Source organism: Periplaneta americana, chromosome 15 (assembly GCF_040183065.1).
Source record: "Periplaneta americana isolate PAMFEO1 chromosome 15, P.americana_PAMFEO1_priV1, whole genome shotgun sequence".
In the NCBI taxonomy this organism is placed as follows: Eukaryota; Metazoa; Arthropoda; class Insecta; order Blattodea; family Blattidae; genus Periplaneta; species Periplaneta americana.
This window is the reverse complement of record NC_091131.1, coordinates 142030471-142051263: the sequence shown is the minus strand read 5'-3', so window position 1 is coordinate 142051263 and position 20793 is coordinate 142030471. Positions and strand designations below refer to the sequence as shown.

The 20793-nt window shown below is 35.5% G+C and overlaps 2 protein-coding genes across 20 annotated transcripts in view; one reads left to right on the top strand and one right to left on the bottom strand.

Moving 5' to 3' along the window:
• The window catches only part of Ufd4 (ubiquitin fusion-degradation 4-like), a 465356-nt gene extending 448757 nt beyond the window's left edge, over nucleotides 1-16599 (bottom strand). For 18 of the 19 annotated variants that reach the window (XM_069848281.1, XM_069848285.1, XM_069848292.1 and 15 more), the window contains exons 1-2: nucleotides 16439-16599; nucleotides 16072-16140 (exon numbers count right to left, since the gene is read on the bottom strand). The gene's annotated coding sequence lies outside the window, so the exon portion shown is untranslated. Of the gene's footprint in view, nucleotides 1-16071; nucleotides 16141-16438 lie in introns of those variants that run through there. The other variant, XM_069848296.1, reaches the window with a different exon arrangement.
• A 1881-nt stretch (nucleotides 16600-18480) lies between these two features.
• Nucleotides 18481-20793, top strand: part of Rsph9 (Radial spoke head protein 9) — a 43344-nt gene continuing 41031 nt past the window's right edge. The window contains exon 1 of the mRNA XM_069848280.1: nucleotides 18481-18765. Within this exon, the coding sequence (XP_069704381.1) occupies nucleotides 18539-18765 (227 nt within the window). The 5' untranslated portion in view covers nucleotides 18481-18538. The remainder of the gene's footprint in view (nucleotides 18766-20793) is intronic.

The window sequence follows — 20793 nt, the reverse complement described above, 5'->3', positions numbered from 1 at the left end:
CAAGTAATACCAAAAAGGCACCACTTATGAGGCAACTAGGCCAGGAGATAATGGGATAGCGTGGCCAGTTCCTTTCCCCCTTACAACAGTTATGGAACACATATTTTCAAGAGTGTTTAACTTGCAGTTTATGTACTTTGAAAAAAAAACCGCACAGATGCGTGTGCACACACACACAATTACCAAAATCAACAATAAGTATTTGAAATTCCACTACTAAGTAATTATGTTTAGACGTAAAGACTTCCAATAACAACAAACATTGTAACTGGATTTTAGGATAAACTTTAAATTAGTGACACACGAACATAACATTTTTGTTTGTGTCTCACAGTCATTGTGTTACGTGTGTCACGTGTTTTTCTTGTAGAATACGTACATAAATCAAAATGTTGTCCATATAAGAAGTTGATTGTTATGTGATGTTTCTCACTTTTACATTTATGAAACATGAAAAAATTAAATGGTTTTGAAGAAATATAAACAAATGTCCTTTTGAGCGTGACACACGAACTCTCAACCTTTCCTTGTAATAATTGCAATCAAGCACGAAATAATCATTGCATTACGGTTTCTATGCATTGTAATTATTAACAAAGGTCCGCACTTCATTATTAATTGCATTTAACATACAGAAATAATTATTTATTTGCCTTAAATGTGCATTCAAATATGTGATTTCTAGTAGATAATTTCGCGCTCTTAAACCACAGACTTCTTGGTGCTTTTTCTCCCACATACGTGTTGTTACACAATGAGTGTTATCAGATTCAAAAAATTCGGATCATAACGAAAACAATGATATATAACAAGCAGAGATTCGTGAGATTTTTATTTTTTGTGAAAATGTCGCATTTTCGTGGAATGACCCTATAATAATATAGGTATAATATAAGACATACTAGTATAGTAGACATTCGAACCTTCAGGGGGGGGCAGACTGTAATTCTGACCATTATTTGGTAATTGGAGAACTAAGAGAAAGACTATCGATAACCAAGCGAGAAGAGCAACAAGTTAATATTAGAAGATTCAATATTCCGAAATTAAAGGACGAGGAAACTAAGCAACATTATAAGGTCGAAATTTCAAATACGTTTGCCGTAATAGCAAGTTCCAACAAAGGCGAGGAAGAGTTAGATGTTAATAGCGTGTGGAAAAATATCCGAGATAGTACCAAAATCGCAGCTGACCAGAGCATAGGTTATTATGAAACTAAGAAAAAGATACAGTGGTTTCATGAAGATTGTTGCACGGTAGTAGAAAGAAGGAAACAGGCAAAATTGAAATTCTTACAGGATCCAGTTGAGGTAAATTGAGATAATTATTTCAATAAAAGACTGGAAGCAAATGGTACACTTTGGAATAAAAAGAGATTACTTGAAGGAAAAACTGAATGAGGTAGAAACAAATAGTAAAAATTAAAACATTAGAGATTCATATAAGGGCATAAAGGAATTTAAGAATGGATGGCAAGGGTAAACGCGATCAAGGATGAGAATGGTGACTTGTTTGCAGACTCTCATTCAATCCTGAACAGATGGAAAAACTATTTTTTGGGCAACTACTAAATATACATAGGCCAAATATAAATGATCGGGACAAAATTGAAATACAAACTGCTGAGCCATTTATACCCAAACCCACACTTTCTGAAGTCGAAATTGGGATAGAAAATCTGAAAAATTATAAATCTTCACGTATCGATCAAATTCCAGCAGAATTAATACAAGAGGGTGGAAGCGCATTATCTAACGAAATTTATAAGCTTGTACTTGCTATTTGGGAAAAGGAAATTGTACCAGAACAATAGAAGAAGTCCATAATCGTATCTATCTTTGAGAAGGGGGACAAGATTAACTGTAGTAACTTTCGAGGAATATCACTTTTGTTGAAGTCATACAAAATTTTGTCCAACATTCTTTTGAGAAGATGAACTCCATATGTAGATGAAGTTATTGGGGATCATCAGTGTGGTTTTAGGCGTAACAGATCAACTACTGATCAGATATTTTGTATTTGACAGATAATGAAGAAAAGAGTGGGAGTATAAGGGTGCAATGCATCACTTATTCATGGATTTCAGAAAGGCATATGACTCAGTTAAGAGAGAAGTTTTATATGATATTCTTATTGAATTTGGTATTCACAAGAAACTAGTTCGATTAATTAAAATGTGTCTCAATGAAATGTACAGCAGAGTCGGTATAGGTCAGTTTCTGTCAGATGCGTTTCCAATTCACTGTGGGCTAAAGCAAGGAGATGCACTATCACCTTTAGTTTTTAACTTTGCTCTAGAGTATGCCATAAGGAAAGTCTAGGATAACAGAGAAGGTTACATCAGCTGCTTGTCTATGCGGATGACGTGAATATGTTAGGAGAAAATCCGCAAAGATTAGGGAAAATACGGAAATTTTACAGCAAGTAAAGAAATAGGTTTGGGAGTAAATCCCGAAAAGACAAAGTATATGATTATGTCTCGTGACGAGAATATTGTACAATATGGAAATATAAAAATTGGAAATTTATCCTTTGAAGAGGTGGAAAAATTCAAATTCCTGGAAGCAACAGTAACAAATATAAATGATACTCGGCAGGAAATTAAACACTGAATAAATATGGGAAATGCCTGTTATTATTCAGCTGAAAAGCTTTTATCATCCAGTCTGCTGTCAAAAAATCTGAAAGTTAGAATTTAGAAAACAGTTATATTACTGGTTGTCCTTCATGGTTGTGAAACTTGGACTCTCACTTTGAGAGAGGAACATACGTTAAGGGTGTTTGAGAATAAGGTGCTTTGGAAAATATTTGGGGCTAAGAGGGATGAAGTTACAGGAGAATGGAGAAAGTTACACAACACAGAACTGCACTCTTTCTTTTCTTCACCTGACATAATTAGGAACATTAAATCCAGATGTTTGAGATGGGTAGGGCATGTAGCACGTCTGGGCAAGTCCAGAAATGCATACAGAATGTTAGTTGGAAGACCGGAGGGAAAAAGACCTTTGGGAAGGCCGAGACATAGATGAGAAGATAATATTAAAATGGATTTGAGGGAGGTGGGATATGATGATAGAGAATGGATTAATCTTGCACAGGATAGGGACCAATGGCGGGCTTATGTGAGGGCGGCAATGAACCTCCAGGTTCCTTAAAAGCCGTAAGTAAAAAAAGTAAGCAAGGTAAAATTTGGTATACCGTATTTTCTTGAAATTTTTCTTATGCTTTTCTTTTTATCCCTAACATCCTGTAGAGCATTCTCAAGATACTTTTCACTGTACTTGGACAGTTCTTTCGTCTTAGCCCTAGTGCCTTTTTCTTTTCTCTGTCCATCTTTACTCATAAAATAGGCCGTAAAAAGTGTAAAATAATAGAATACCACCCTATAAACCTTCTAAACCCTAAATATTGCTTGTCACGAAACTGGCCAACTACTAGAACAAGAGACACCAATTGTTGACCACTATTGGTCAACTATTAGACATCTGAGCATATTGGGGTTTCAGTAATTTGTCCAGCCAGTTCTTGTCATGATAACCTAAAACTAGTTGTTAATAACAGGTCAATAGCATTAATTATTGTGCATTTCAATCATATAAATAAAAAATGAAATGAATAGGTCATTAATCAGTGTGGATATACATTGATAATAATAGAAAAAGGTGCAGCTTACCTTCTTTATTAATACATATCTGAAACAAGTCATGTAACACACCAGTAAATAAAGCTAGAAAAATTCGGCTATTCAGTATAACTTTTGACAATTGTGCCAGGTGAGGCAACCCCTACTCTTTCAAATAAGATATAATTTTGTACTCTTTGGTTTAGTACAACAATACACTGCCTTAATATATGTTGATTTGGTCAACTACAGGTGCATAGTTAACTACAGGTACAGTCACCCTGTATATGCATGATTTATATTTATGGGGAGGTAGAAATGCGTTCACTAGACAAGATTACTCTCCCTGTGGAAGTTAGTGAAATAATAGTGTTGAGAAAATAATTTGCAGTGTTAATTCAAAACTTGCAATTTTGCCAAGGGAAACTACAGTTTTGGATATGTTACATGTGTTTTGCATGCTCATTGCTCATGTAGTTGTAGCCTATGTATTTTTACAAGAACCAAATAAGCTTAAGAGAAATATTTTTATTTCTTTATGTGAGAGGAATGTGCCAAGTGACATTTTCACAGGACACAATTGTAGGCCTACATCGCACTAGTATGAATGATTTCCAAAGATGCACAACTATTGAAAATGGCCTAGTATATGTAAGTTTGATTAATAAGATAGCAGTAGGTTTTGTAATTTGGAAATTATAGAATTCTCACTTCAGTTACTGAATTGAGGAGCGGACATGGAAAACCGTGTAAGTGCCTCCGAGGTCAAATTTCGTTTTTGTCATGGAATGTGATATATGTAGCAGCCCCAATGTCATAGTAATGGAATATGTGTCAAACAAGTGCATACTAGATAGGCTATCACTCAATATAAGTCCCATAGTATAGTCCTAATGATCGATATAAGTCCCACCTAGTGTATGTTCTGTGCAGTTTTACTCGCTGTGTTCATCTGCAGTGAATGGAGCGGTTTTGTAGCATTTATCACGGATAATAACAGGCCACAAACTGTAAATGCATCTAAGGCAAAGAAGTGTGTAGAAAACAGGAAACTACTGCAGCAAGGGAAGCCATAGGCCTACACAACTGCTAAGGGAGAGCTGAAAACTGGAAAAATCAAGCCACCAGTTGTGGTATGTTATATAATCTAACTTTAACTGCACAATTTACTTTTCTGTAGGCCTACTATCGCTATAGAACATTTAGACTTAAACAGTCACATGCATTTATAAATACAGTCGGTATAAAAAGTATTACAATAGGTTACATTCTTCCATAACAAGCTAATAAACTTTGATTCTTTCAGGCAACCTGCAAATGTAAATACCAATGCCAGGATCTATCATAGGAGCAAATAGAACGTCTTTTCACTGATTTATACAAGTTAACTGATGAACAACAAGGGACCTATTTGATGAATCGGATTGAGGTAACTAATGTGTCTCGTAGGTGACATGGAACATACTCTACTCCAGCCGAAAGCAAGAGACGCAACTACCTATGTTCTATATTGTACGAGGGGGATCCAGGAAATAACGACCGTTCGCGCATACCCGCTGCGCAGCTGACTCCCCTTCCTTGTTTGTAGGTCAACTGGCTTCCTTAACATGTGTTCTCATAATGTTGTGAGTACTGGTTGCAACAAGTCGCCATTGTGCATTTTGTGTTACTTCAAAATGAACGACGTGATTGATAATCCCGCCGACTGTGAGGTGAGGAGTGTGATTCGATTTTTGAATGCCTGACATTTGAAACCTGCAGAAATTTACCGGCAATTGAAAGAAGTGTATGGTGATACTGTAATGAATGAAAGAAATGTGAGAAAATGGTGCGCAATGTTCAACAATGGGCGAACAAATGTCCACGATGAAACTCGACCCGGACGCCCATCACTCATCACAGAAGACCTGAAGACTAAAGTGAACGACAGAATCTTGCAAGACAGGCGCACATCACTCGACGAATTGCATATTGCCTTTCCTGACATTTCTCGTTCTTTGCTTGGTGAAATTGTGTCGCAACATCTTGGCTACCACAAAATCTGTGCACGATGGGTTCCATGGCAACTGAGTGACCAACACAAAACTCAGAGAATGGCCTCAGCATTGACATTCTTGATGCGATATCACACAGATGGAGACGCCTTTCTTGATCAAATTGTGACTGGTGATGAGACTTGGGTGTCTCACAACACCCCAGAGACCAAGCGCCAATCACGTCAATGGCATCATCCCTCATCACCCAAGAAACCGAGAAAATTCAAACAGACTCTCTCAACACAAAAAGTCATGGCTACTGTCTTTTGGGATCGCAAAGGTGTTCTTTTGCTGGATTTCATGCCAAAAGGCACTACGATCAATGCAAATCGTTATTGTGAGACTTTACGAAAACTACGGCGAGCCATCCAAAACAAGAGGCGAGGAATGCTTTTGAGAGGAGTTGTGCTTCTTCACGACAATGCCCTCCCGCACACTGCTGCTTCAACTCGAGAATTGCTGGATCAATTCGGTTGGGAAATCTTTGATCATCCGTTCTATAGTCCAGACCTTGCTCTTAGCAATTTTCACCTTTTCACTAAGCTGAAAGACTTTCTGGGTGGTACGCGTTTTGGAAGTGATGAAGAGTTGAAGAAGACAGTGAACACCTGGCTTAATGAACTGGCGGCAGAGGAGTATAACATGGGAATTCTAAAGCTAGTGAACAGATACGACAAATGTTTAAATGTAGGTGGTGATTATGTAGAGAGGTAAAGGAAGCTTCAGTTATGTAACAGACTTTGTTTTTTCAAATAAATATTTTTTTTTTAATTATTACAACAAAACGGTCGTTATTTCCTGGATCTCCCTTGTACAACAAGTTTTGATGGAGAAATCATTGCAATAAGTGAAAGTCTCAGGAATCTTCTATGCCACATCAATAAATTTAAAAATGCAGTTATATTGTCAGACTCCAAAGCAGCTATTCTATCAATAGTCTCTAAACACACACCTTCATCTCAAACAGCAGAAATAACTAAAATGCTCTCTCAATTAATATCACTCAATAAAAGAATTGTATTCCAATGGATATCATCCCATTGTGGAATCCTGGGAAACGAGAATGCGGATGCTTTAGCAAAGAAGGGCAGCACTGCTACTTACAGACCTGTTACTAAATCTACGTATTACTCTGTAAAAAGATTTATTAAATCTACATACTTAGACTTCAACAAACAAAATTTGATAACACAATCGCAAGGGAAAAAATGGAACTCTCTGCATCAAAATCCACAGTTAATTCCCGATTTACCACGAAAATCGTCTGTAGCTGCATTTAGATTGGCAACAGGCCATGACTGTTTAGCCAAACACCTGCATAGAATTGGAATATATCAGTCCCCTAACTGTCCATTGTGCACTCAAACCAAGAAATGGATTCGGAACACCTCAAAATCTGTGCTTCAGTGGCTGGTCATGATAATATCTTTGAAAAATATTGGAGTGCAAGAGGTCAAATGACTTTATTGTCAAACGCCTGGCATTAGAAAACAACAACAACATATTGTACGTAGAGGCAATGGACTCATTCATGTTTGCGCACAGATTTTTAAAGATATTTTTGGATTAACTAACAGAAGAAAAAAGTAGGGTGTGTTGCCTATAGTGATGAAAGGGGTAAAAAAGCTTCACCGCATGCTCACAAATTTAAATATACTGAAAATGACCTAGATCTGGTCTGAAAACACATCATGTTCTTACTGAGAGAAGAGAGTCATTATGAGAGGAGAAAGAGTAGCAGGGAATATTTAAGTCCCGATTTAAATATACATAGACTTTATATTGCATTGAAAGTTAAGTACACAGATACTGAAATTCAATATAAGTACTACCAACGAGTTTTTCGTAAATATTTCCCTCACTTATCCTTTAGAAGGTCGAAAACAGATACATGTGGTTTTTGTGACGAGATGAATATGAACCTAATAGCAACATGGCCTTGAAGAGGTTTGAGCTACATCAGTATAATGCCCAACAAACTCAAGACTTGCTACCCGAAGACATGAACAATTCATAACTACCTTTAAGCGACACTTGTTCAGTTTCAGTGGACCTACAACAGGTCCTTTTCACCCCACAGCTAATACACAGCAGCATACAGTCAACTCTCGATATAGTGAACCAGGTTATAGTGAACATTCGGCTATAATAAACCTAAATCGTTGGTCCTGACCCGCATATGTTAAAAAGTACATTAATATTTCCATTTATAGTGAACCCTCACTTTGGTTATAGTGAACCTTGTATCCTGATAAATTCTTATTTGAAGTCAGACCTCCTTGTATAAAATTGAAAGAATGGTTTTGAGAACAACATTCCAAGTTTCTTACTCCTTTAGTCAAAGGACAAAGGTAGGATTAGTGATTCCTAGACAGTGAGCTATACTGTAAGTCCAGGCAATGCATGACAACCTTGCCTCACTCCACCATCGAAGGATTGACATTCTGTTCTCAGGCACTGTACTCTACTGTTATTTCTAATCTTCCACCGTCAAAGGGTTGCCTTTTGTTCTCAGAAACATTTCAATAGCATCCAAACAACGGAAAATGAAATTTCCTTCTTTTATTAAAAGGGGATGGACATTATGTCCAGAGGTAAGATTTCGATGGCTTTCAAACTCCATCAACCCTCTCCCACTTTCCATTAAGTGACCCAGGAAATTCTAAGACTGAGTACGCAGTCACACCATCACAGCATTTGTCATTTCTACCTGATCTAGTGTTCCAATAGTGAATGTACTGTATAAAAATGTCGAAGAGTAAAGCGTTTTCTTTGGAAGATAAGGCACATATTATAAGTGACACTGAACATGATCTTTTGCAAGCGGACTTGGGACAACAGCATAATTTAAGTAAATCAACTGTGAGTAACAGGATACAGTGTAATTCATTCCACAAAAATGAAATATTTTATTTTCTTGTTCATAATTTCATTTATTTTGTTTTTTAAGGTTAGGGGAAAGACACTTTGGATATACCTAGTGAACGAAATGTGCAAATCTGCAGAGGTTCACTATATCTGGAGTTGACTGTATTTTACAGAAGGCAGCATTCAAACTATAACTTCTGTGTTAATGTTGGTGATTCAGGGGAATCTCACATGTCTATGTGGCACGAGGGACTAGCAGGCTATGGGGGAAATGAAATATTGTCATGCCTACTTAAAGTACTGATGTCAGATTTTATAACAAAGATAAAGCTAACAATATGGTGTGACAACTGCACTGGGGAGAACAAAAATAGAATGATGTTGATGGCCTTCATATTCTTAGTTGGATCTGGCTTCAGAAGCAAATAGGACTCTAAATATGTTAACATTGCGCATTACTCAAGTATCAGGATTCGAGTTGCTTGTGATCATCCAACATTGGTCCTTACCAGGAATACCTTGAGTGATTCTGAGCAGTGGATTATCTGGGTTAAGGAATGATGCATTTAAAATCAAGCAGATACTGTGCAATAGATACATATATACAAAATAACAGGACACTCAAGCTTCCTTCTTTTCCGCCACAAACACAGCAATGTAGGTAATTATATAGTAAGCATCGGCCAGGCTGCCATCTTTCCGCAATAGCCTACAGGTCCAGGGCACATACTTTTCTATTTACTTACTTACTTACAAATGGCTTTTCAGGAACCCAGAGGTTCATTGCCGCCCTCACATAAGCCTGCCATTGGTCCCTATCCTATGCAAGATTAATCCAGTCTCTATCATCATATCCCACCGCCCTCAAATCCATTTTAATATTATCCTCCCATCTACGTCTCGACCTCCCTAAAGGTCTTTTTCCCTCTGGCCTTCCAACTAACACTCTATAAGCATTTCTGGATTCGCCCATACGTGCCACATACCCTGCCCATTTCAAACGTCTGGATTTAATGTTCCTCATTATGTCAGGTGAAGAAAAGAAAACGTGCAGTTCTGCGTTGTGTAACTTTCTCCATTCTCCTGTAACTTCATCCCTCTTAGCCCCAAATATTTTCCTAAGAACTTTATTCTCAAACACCCTTAATTTCTGTTCCTCTCTCAAAGTGAGAGTCCAAGTTTCACAACCATACAGTATAACCAGTAACAGGCCTATAACTGTTTTATAAATTCTAACTTTAAGAATTTTTGACAGCATACTTTTCTATTACCTATCTAAAGTGTAAAGAGGCAGACAGTATATCAATGTAGATATTAGCTGTTGCCAAAGTAGGCCTACCATTTGCTTCAAAGATCATAAAGACGAAATAAAACATTCATAATCCGCACAGAGATCGGAAATGAAACTATCCACTCATAATCGGAGAAAATAAAGTAGACCTATCAACCTATCTACGAGTGGTAATTATACAGAACCATTTTTTTCTGTACCAATTGCGTACTACGAATAGTATGGCCTATAGCTAGTATAGAGTACTAAACACGTGGTTTTACTTTCCGGCATCCAATACTTTCCACAGAATAATCTAGAACTATTCACCTTTTGTACGTGATAGACCTAACTAATGTCTACATTAGATGTCACGAACAAACAGATCATCATTTAAATGTAACACACTATTATTAATTAAATGCTGAAATATAACCTCCTCCGGAAATAATCTCTATCTCCACTAGAAGCCATTCCACCATAATTGAAGCATGGCCTAGTCATCTAGCGCAGGTTATGTGGGCGGCCAGAGTTGGCATGTTTTAAACAAAGTGTTCAAAATTGTTTAAAACAATATCCGTTGATTAAAATGTTTTAAACACAACATTTAAAATTATATGATACCAATTTTTAAGCCAATAGAATTCTCTGTTATGTATATTATTTATTTCTCCGTTAATAATAAACAGCGTTTAAAACTATATCATCAAAACATGTCCTTCACCCCCCCATCCTCCATACAAGTTACTTCTCTCGTTTTTTGATTGTGTTATTTTATCCTACTTGTTTACAATATAAAATCATGTTTGCCTTCTATTCAGGCATTTATAAAACGTACAGTTATGAATTTATAATGGTGCTCCTGACTTTATGGAGCCAAACTTCAACTTTTTTCCAAACAAACATTATTATTAATACGGAATGTTTGTGGGATAGGCCTATACAGTGCAAACAATCTGAATAATGATCTGTCCAGCCCTTTCCTCTAAACCACATTGTGTGTGAGAAATGTAGGAGAGCAAGCGAGTTAATGGCTTTATTATCAAGAACTCAGCATTATACTTGTTTTTTTGAAAGATGGGACATGATAGTTAAGCGGTCGAGCTTGGAACTACAGTGCCATGTTGCCAATATGGACTACCACACTGGCAGCTGATGGAAGGTAGCAATTGTCGTTAAGATGGCTGACGTTAAAACATTCATTGACAATTGACGCGAAGGTAAGAAAACAATACAAAAATCGACAGAGAATCAAAAACGAAACGTACCAATGCTAACATTGAGTGCACAATAAATGTCGCCAAGAGAGCTATTAAGCACTCGCCACATGGGAATTGTAAGTTTGGCAACTCAACTGTTGTTACCATAGCAACAGGCCTACTGGGCAATTCCATAGTTACAGACTAACATTTGTACAACATTAATAAACTTCTATATTCGTGCTTTGCATCTTAAGCACGTGATTTGCCACGAATTTAATATCAATTGGTAGAAAAGAACTTGCGCTTTCAAATAAGATGTTTACCTGCTGTATTTTAAGTAGTTTACAAATTCTGGATCATCTTAAACATTTAGTTACAGACTAACAGAGAATGGACAAGATTATTCAATGGTTAAAATAAGTAGAAATTTCACTACATAAAGTATCTTAGGACATGTGCTTTATACTTCACCTTGTAGAGTACATTCAATAACAAAGGATACCATATCACATTATCAAAATAGATTACCTGTACATAATATATTTGCTGTTATATTTGTTACAGACTAACAGATCATGGTTACAGACTAACATTTTTTGTCCACATTGTATTCACCTCAAATAAGTACAACATTTTTATTCAAATAACGACCTAGTTTGAAGGTTAAAGAGGAAAACAGTTGCATAAAAGAACTTAAGTGAATATTTACAAGTTGTTCATTAAATGTATTAAATAATGCTACCAAAACTAACTAAACAATATGTAGAGTATAGTACAATACATTAATATATTAAATAAACAAACCACTAAAATTACATTAATATTCTTGAACAAAACACAGATTATACTTTATTCCTATTTACAAAGAGGGTTTTAATGTTCTTGAAGTCACAGTTACTGATCTTGAGATATCGAGACCTTGTAGATGACATTGGATATGGAGGTTCTGATAGACAGTAGAATATGTTGTCAGGATCAGCGTAAGCAATGTCATTAACTTCCTCAAACTGATTAAGCTCAGGATTCTTCTGATGAAGAAATTGGAACTTAATTTTGTCTTCTTCAACAGATATGGTTCGGCCAATAAACCAGTACTGAAATCGTGGCCAATCCACTGCATACCAGTTTTCACACTTGATATGACACACTGGTTCTTTGGAGTTCTCAGTTGGTGTCACTGTTGGATTTACATCATGGAATGCTTCAGTTTTAAAGGCAAACAATGACCCCTCTTCTTCGGAAATTAATGATATTTTTGCAACAAAGGGTTGTTGTGCCCGGATGCAGTGAAGCTTATGTATGTCAGGGAGTTTCTCAATTCCATTCCACAAAATATCGAGGTCTTTTTTCTTGTTTTCAATGTCATTTCTGGAAATAAACAAGATGGTTGTCTTCCCTGATACATCTCTTGCGCATTCAGAAAAAGATTTGGCATCAATGGGATCAAAACGACCTGCTCGCACACCATCAAATACATTCCGTTTCACTGTACCACCTATCCCATTAACTGCCCCTTTGCCATGAGAAGTGGCAAAGAAGTGCCAGTTAATGGGAACTGGAGCAGTAGTCGCCAAAGATAAAGTGAACCGCTGTTTAAAATGTTGAGCAGCTCCGTCAGAAAAAATATTAAGGATTCTGACATTTGGAGCAAAACTTTTAAGTTCATCAACAAGTACATTAACAAATTGTGCAACAGCATACTTGTCATGTGTCATATAGTCAGATACAATCACATAACTTTTCACCTTATCTTTGTACCAAAAGCATGCTGTGAACAAAGTTACTTGATCATGCGACCAATGTGCACTTTGCACCTCATTTTGATGGATGATGCTGTAATTCTCGCTGAAGTCTACCTGGAGGAGAACTTCAGTATCAGAAGCATTGTCAAGAAGCATTCTAAAATAAGTAGACTGCTTTTTCTTCACATAACAATGGAAGAGGTACTTTGGTGACATAACAGTTAATGCTTTAAGTGCATCATTGACAGTAGAATCTTCAATACAGCGTTTTATCATTTTGCCTTCACTATCTCTTATCCATTGGTGGTACTGTAGTGGTTCAGAAAGTGTGTCTTCATCTGTGGTAGCTAAAAGTGTTTCGACTTTGTGTGTACATATGCTGCATTTCCTATTGACACACTCAGAATTTCCAATATCACAGACCATGAAATCCATAATAGGTAAAAGATCTGGATAGAATTTTTTAAAGCACTTACAAGCAATGCCATGTTCTCGTGATACATGCAGAGACATGCATTTGCAGGTGTCTTGCCTATAGGTAAACAAAACTTTGGCCATAATTCAAAAAACTTGGACTTGCCGACTTTTACAGCATTCTCACCTACATTGTCTGCTTGGAAGAGCTCAAAACATTCTCTTATGCTGTAGAGGAGGTAGCGGCGTTGAACTTTGCTTTTAGTGCCATCATCATTGGTGACATTTATAAAGTCTTTTCGTCCAGGTGTCATACATGAAATATCATCACGTTGATAAAATTCTATTACACGTTCTTTTGCTTCGTTTATCAATGCTGGAGTTCCTCTGATGACTTTATTTTTGTCTTCTGCAATTCCAAATGACTTTGCTAACTTCCTAACCACAGCTTTTTTCTTTCGAGGACTCTTTGGCAATGCCAGTTTAGCACGACTGACAGCCTTGTAGAGTGACAGGTTAGAACCATATGCTGTTTTGCTTGGAGATGAAATTTCTTCTGGATCGCCATTATTAGGCACTTCACTTTGTTTGACTTGGCTTTTTCTTAATGCACGCAATTTCCGCATACTAATGCGTGCTTTCTCACGATCAATAGCTATTTGTTTTTTACTTCTCTTCGACCTTTCTGATGCTTTATGCAATCTATCCTTCTCACGAATTTCTTTCTTTTTAACATCACTTAATTTTGCCCTAAATGCTTGTACTTTCTCTTTCGATGTCTTAGTCATGTTACATAACCTAAAAAGGAACATGAAAATTGACTTGTTTCATTTTGCCTTTACTACTGTCTTTTACCCATGGCAAAGTTCATTTTGGATGTTTAGCCTCTGTTAGTCTGTAACCATAATAGATTGGACGATTTTTGGATTTGAAAATTTTTACTGCTATTGCTGTGTAGGTTAGATCCCACACTACAGTCAAAATGTAAATAAGTTCAAGTTGATAATTATTTACTTCACCAGATAAAAAATAAATAAATTTTGGTTACAGACTAACGCTAGCCATAGGTATGCTTAAATAATTGTAATTTATGATCAATAATAGCATATTTTACCTCAAAAGTGGTGTTAGAAGCTCAAAAGCAAATAGCAGCAGGTATCTACAACAGTGCAATCATCACCAAACAGGTTTACCAACTTAAAAGCAGTGTTGCAAATGGGGCATTTTGAAATGAGCAAAATACCTTTCAAGACTCATTCTTTAAACTGGTGCTAAAAGTAAGTAACATAACTTGGTAATACAAAAATTCATTCTGGAAATAAAAGTGTATTAAATTCTCTTTCATTTCATCTATAAAAATTAAAGATTCAATAAAATCAGAAAATCAACATTTTTGTCCATTTTATCATGGAATTACCCTACTATGCTATGTGACATTCAGTTGTTTTTCTGATCGCAACGCTTCTGTCATGTCCCATCTTTCAAAAAAACAAGTATAATTAATGACGACGACAACAAATTTTAAAAACGCATTATTTCATGGTATTGTTTAAAACTAAAAAAAAAACAGTTTAAAACAAAAAAACATGTTTTTTTTTATTTTTTTAAATAAAACTTTTTTTTTCAACCCTGGCGACAACACGTGGAAATCTTATGGACTAGACGCATTTTCGTCCACAGTGCATCCAAGCTCATGTTTCAACCACCGTGGAATGACTTCTACCAGTGGTACTGCCCAGGCCCCCAAACATCCAATGTCCAGAAACTTGCACTTCTACTGGCACTAGAAATGCTTCCTCACTGGTATAGAGTCCAGGCCCCCAAATATTCACTGCCCAGAAATTTGCACTTGGACCTCTCGAACAAATTTAAGTACTTAAAAATATGTCCCATCAGCAATGTACCATTATGGCGACAATAGATCCATTCATACAAAGGTAAGTAGTTTTCAGTTATTCTGTTGGAAGTAGCTACTGGGTGCCAGAAAGCAAAACCACATGCTTAATACTCTATACTATTTATAGTACCCAATTGCTGAAGAAAAGTGTTTCTTCCTTTGGTCTAGTTCTTCTGTAGAATTACCAATTTTTTCTAATGTCAACAATGAAATGTCCTCGAAATGCCTTCGCCATAATACCATTGTCTTACACTTCATGAATGTTGGCAAAATATGAATTTCTTCTTACCCTTTATTTCAATTTCACCACCATTTTAAGTGACAATAGACTCAAATACGACATCTTAAAAACTTCAGCACATAGGACAAAAGCAGATAACCAGATAAGGAAAAAGTTATTTCTTATGCAAAGCTACTGCTACTAATTAGCCTATTAAGCCTACAAGACATAAATAATTTACCCTGTTCACTGCTGTGAAGTAACGGTTAGCACAATGAGCGGGTTATGGTTCATATCCTGGCTGGGACAAGTTACTTGGTTTAGATTTTTTCCTGGGTTTTACCTCAACCCAATAAGAGCAAATACTGGGTAACTTTCGAAGTTAGACCCCGGACTCATTTCGCTGGCAGTACCACCATCTCATTCAGACGCTAGCAGTTGAGAAAGCGTCGTAAAATAACCAATTATAATAAATAATCTAACGTAACATTGTCCCCCAGAAAGCTGCATAATAATTAGCAAATTTAGATCAACTTACAGATGACTGAATACTTATGTCAAAAATTAGGCTAAAGTAAACTTGCAGGAAATCAAAAGACACGAAAAACTACGCATTGGTTACACGTTCACAACACGATGCGCTAGTAATCCAGAAGCCTGGATGTATACTCGCGATGAAAAATGCATGTGTGTTCATCGGTAAATAGAACTATTAGATTCGCACTTGTGGCCACCTTGCATGTAGGCCTACATACAACAAAGACACAATGAAAATGAATGTGAATGTCACTCAAACATACCTTACTAGATGACTTCACCAACCCTAAGGTATGAAGAGCACCTTCTACGCCTCGTGCTATAATAAGTCTCTGGAAACAAAGAAGTTCCACTGTACAATCTACTTTTCTCTCCATTAATACAAGTTTCGTGAGAGTTAAAGACAGCTTTTGTTCTCGTGCGAATTTTCAATCTCTCAAATTGGAATATTCTATCAATATAATCAGATTATATAACAACATTCCCAAATCTATATCTATAAATGAAACTTTGTATAATTTCTTCACAATTATGCAGGCACTGGTATGAATAGTGACAATCCAATGTTCGTAAAGATTCATTGGTGTGAACGAGTGCAGATAATTCAAAAGCACGAATAACTTTCCTTACCTTATTTAATCACATATCCATTACTTTTATCATTTTAACACACGTTAAGAACACTTTTGCACCAAATCTTCTCAAATTTCCACAATCAACAGCTCCCCCAAAACCAACGACACGATCACTTACGTAGCATTGCATCAAAACTTACAATGGCACTACATCAGTTCCGTGTGAGGTCACAGGTCACGTGGTGTAACAGCTGAGACACAACGTACGTATTTTCTTTTAGCGGGAAATTTAATAAACATGCACTGTAGCCGTGGATAAATATATATTCATCCATGCTGTAGCTTTCTCATATTATACGCCAATATAGAAATTATTTTTTCAATATTTCTTTTTCATTTTAAAATGTTAGAGGGAAATATATAATAAAATAACCCATATAGGAAATAGTATATAAAATAATTTATTATATACTACATAGAGTTGCTATTTGCGGCGGATTTCGCGGACTTCCGTGATTAAGAAAGTCCAAGCCGAAAAGACAAGTTCGCGATTTTCAATGCAGTCCGTCAGAAATCTGGAAAATTGCAATAATGTGTGAGATAGTGTCGAAATGACAAACAAGTGGATGCAAGATGAAAGCCTTGTCTTTGACCAGGTATTCAAATTGTCAAAGAAAGAAAAAGGGAAAGTTCAAAAGATATACTCTCACACAAAATATTTAAATTTATTAACACAGCTGTGTTTTTGTGGAGCAGTACTGAGAATTGCTGAAAAATTTAGAATTTTGTTTTTCTGTACCTGAGCATAATGTCAACTTTCGAAGAGTATTTTCTTTGATGAATGCTCAGTGAACAGAAAAAGGAATATATTACTACTCAAGCAAGTAAATGCAATTTTGCAGAGATAATATGGAAAATGTAAATTGGAGTGATTTTCACAAGGTAATTCTTCTGTTCACAATTCTGAGAAATATATGTGGTACCGTACTGTGGTAGTATATTACAGACTGGAATGATCTGCTGCTAAAATAAATGTTAATGAAGTAATACCCATGCCAAGTAAGGTGGTAATAAATGACAAATAAGATAAAGTGTACACAGGGTGATATTCAAGAAGTTCAACAACCAGTTCTCTCATGTGTACTTATGTTAAACATATACGTTATATGTCCATGGTAATTGCAAATATTACCTAGAAATAATTTAACAACAGTTCGTCCAAACCGGCCGAATATCACCAATGCACAGGGATATTACTTGAGTGTCCAACTCTATCCATATAAGTAAATAAATGATACCGGTACTGATGTAGTGTCTATAGTAAATAAATGAAACCAGTACTTAGTGTCCATATTAAATATACAGTAGGTATGAGTTTCTTAGTAATTCATACGTTTCGAGTTGACGTGTCGATCATATCCTAGTTTTGTGTTTCTACATTATGGCAGCCCTATATACAGAGGTGTGAAAATTATTAGAATAATCTTAATTTTAAAGGTTTTTTAATAGTTCCTTCACAAATATTCATTGAATTGATGAATATTGGTATATATTACTATACTGTTGTAGGATATATTTACTACTGACAATGCCGGAAAGCATTGTTGTACATTGGTATTTTTCTTATTTTACAATTGTTATGGGAATTCAGAAATTATTATATTATGTTGGCGGAAATGGAAACATAAAAAATTATATGCACAAAACAGATGTATACGTTCATTTGAACCCCCACAACAATGTAAACGCAAAGAACAATTTGTTTAAAGCATTTCTTAATTAATTTTTTATGTTTCCAATTCCGCCAACATAATATAATAATTTCTGAATTCCCATAACAATTGTAAAATAAGAAAAATACCAATGTACAACAATGCTTTCCGGCATTGTTAGTAGTAAATATATCCTACAACAGTATAGTAATATTATATACCAATATTCATCAATTCAATGAATATTTATGAAGGAACTATTAAAAAACCTTTAAAATTAATATTATTCTAATAATTTTCACACCTCTGTATATATTTACATTGTAGTTGCTAGGTTACACACCATGCTTGTGTGCTTGTATCCTATTTAGGCCTACTTAACAGCCTGAGCATTATAAGCAGTGGTAATTCACTTAATTAGCATAAATTATTTTGTATCGCAAATGAATATAAATAGTCTCCATTCTTCACTCAACTATATAGCTTATTGTGGAAATACTCTGACTAATGAGCAGTGTGTTATTCTCCAGAATTCTCTAATTATTTTACAAAATGAAAACAATTTTGCAAACGTGTTTCTTTGGGGACGAATCTTTGGTCTTGACAATGATTACTTCATAGCTTTTGGTTACGAAAAAGATGCATTAAAGGGCAGGATCTTTTATTACAGGTGAGAGTTTAAAATTTTGCATTCCTGCTGCTATTAATGAAGTGAAAAAAAACTGTTTTTCTATTAATCTATTTATGTGGTATTCACTTCTTTCTTCTAGGGTTGCCAAGTCTTACGTTTTTCCTGTAAGATTTAGCTACGTTTTTTCTTTATATTTTATGGCTTACTGTACGATTTTCTTTTGCCTATAAGAATATTTCTTTCTTTCTTCCTTCAATCCATGTACATCAAAGGATCATATTTTGAAAGTACCAGAATATTGCAATTATAATGACCTTACATAGATGACACTATTCCTCTTTAATAGAGTTACCGGTACGGTTTGTTAACTTTTTATGTCAGTTTTATGCCAATATGCTGCATTATCTATAAAAATGCTATACTTAATTTTACAGAAAATCAATATTGAAAGTTACATAGCTTTTCCTCGAGTCAAGAATTAGATTATTCTTTACATAAAATTTACACTGTCACACGTTAAAAGTGTTAAAATTGTTTAAAAAGGTATTTACCTTCGACAGACGGCCCGTTTCGACGCTATTTGTCGTCGTCTTCAGTGTCTCTTGAACCACTGCTGATTTTGGCTCTGCGATGTGCAGTTGTCGATGGTAGGGGTGGGGGTGTGTTGTTCCTATGGTGGGGGTTGGCTGTCTGTATGTTATGACGTATTATGATGTCAAACAATGTGTGCGTATTAAACTGTAGTTGCGTATTAAGTATGTAATGTGGGTGTGCTATTGTATTCTTATATATTTCGTATTGTTCTAGGATATTTAACTGTAAACCTTTTGGTGTGATGTGTAAAATTTCCATATCTGTTTCTATATTATTGTAGTCATGATTATTGTCGATAATGTGATCTGCGTAATTTGATGTAATGTAAGGTTTGGTTATAGCTTTAATATGTTCGTTGTATCTTGTATGAAAGGATCTTCCTGTCTGTCCTATGTAAAAATGTGGGCAACTATTGCATTTTAATTTATAAACTCCAGTTGAATTATATATATTTGAATGTTTAGTGTGGTTGTTTAAGAATTTCTGTGTTGTATTATTTGTTTTGTATGCAATTTTGTACTTTAGTTTTCTGAATGGAGTTGCGATTTTGTGGGTATTCGTATTGTGATATGTTAATGTTATGTATTTTTTCTCGCGTGCTGTTTGTGTTGGTTTGGTCTGTTTTTGTTTTGCCTTTTTTATTAGCACAAACAGCACGCGAGAAAAAATACATAACATTAACATATCACAATACGAATACCCACAAAATCGCAACTCCATTCAGAAAACTAAAGTACAAAATTGCATACAAAACAAATAATACAACACAGAAATTCTTAAACAACCACACTAAACATTCAAATATATATAATTCAACTGGAGTTTATAAATTAAAATGCAATAGTTGCCCACATTTTTACATAGGACAGACAGGAAGATCCTTTCATACAAGATACAACGAACATATTAAAGCTATAACCAAACCTTACATTACATCAAATTACGCAGATCACATTATCGACAATAATCATGACTACAATAATATAGAAACAGATATGGAAATTTTACACATCACACCAAAAGGTTTACAGTTAAATATCCTAGAACAATACGAAATATATAAGAATACAATAGCACACCCACATTACATACTTAATACGCAACTACAGTTTAATACGCACACATTGTTTGACATCATAATACGTCATAACATACAGACAGCCAACCCCCACCATAGGAACAACACACCCCCACCCCTACCATCGACAACTGCACATCGCAGAGCCAAAATCAGCAGTGGTTCAAGAGACACTGAAGACGACGACAAATAGCGTCGAAACGGGCCGTCTGTCGAAGGTAAATACCTTTTTAAACAATTTTAACACTTTTAACGTGTGACAGTGTAAATTTTATGTTTTTAACAAAGTGTTAACGAGAACTTTAATCAATGATTATTCTTTCTTTGAAAATGAAGTTTATATCGGAATATGTTTGGTAAGACTTTCCTGTGTTAAATTTCAATGTACCTCGTTT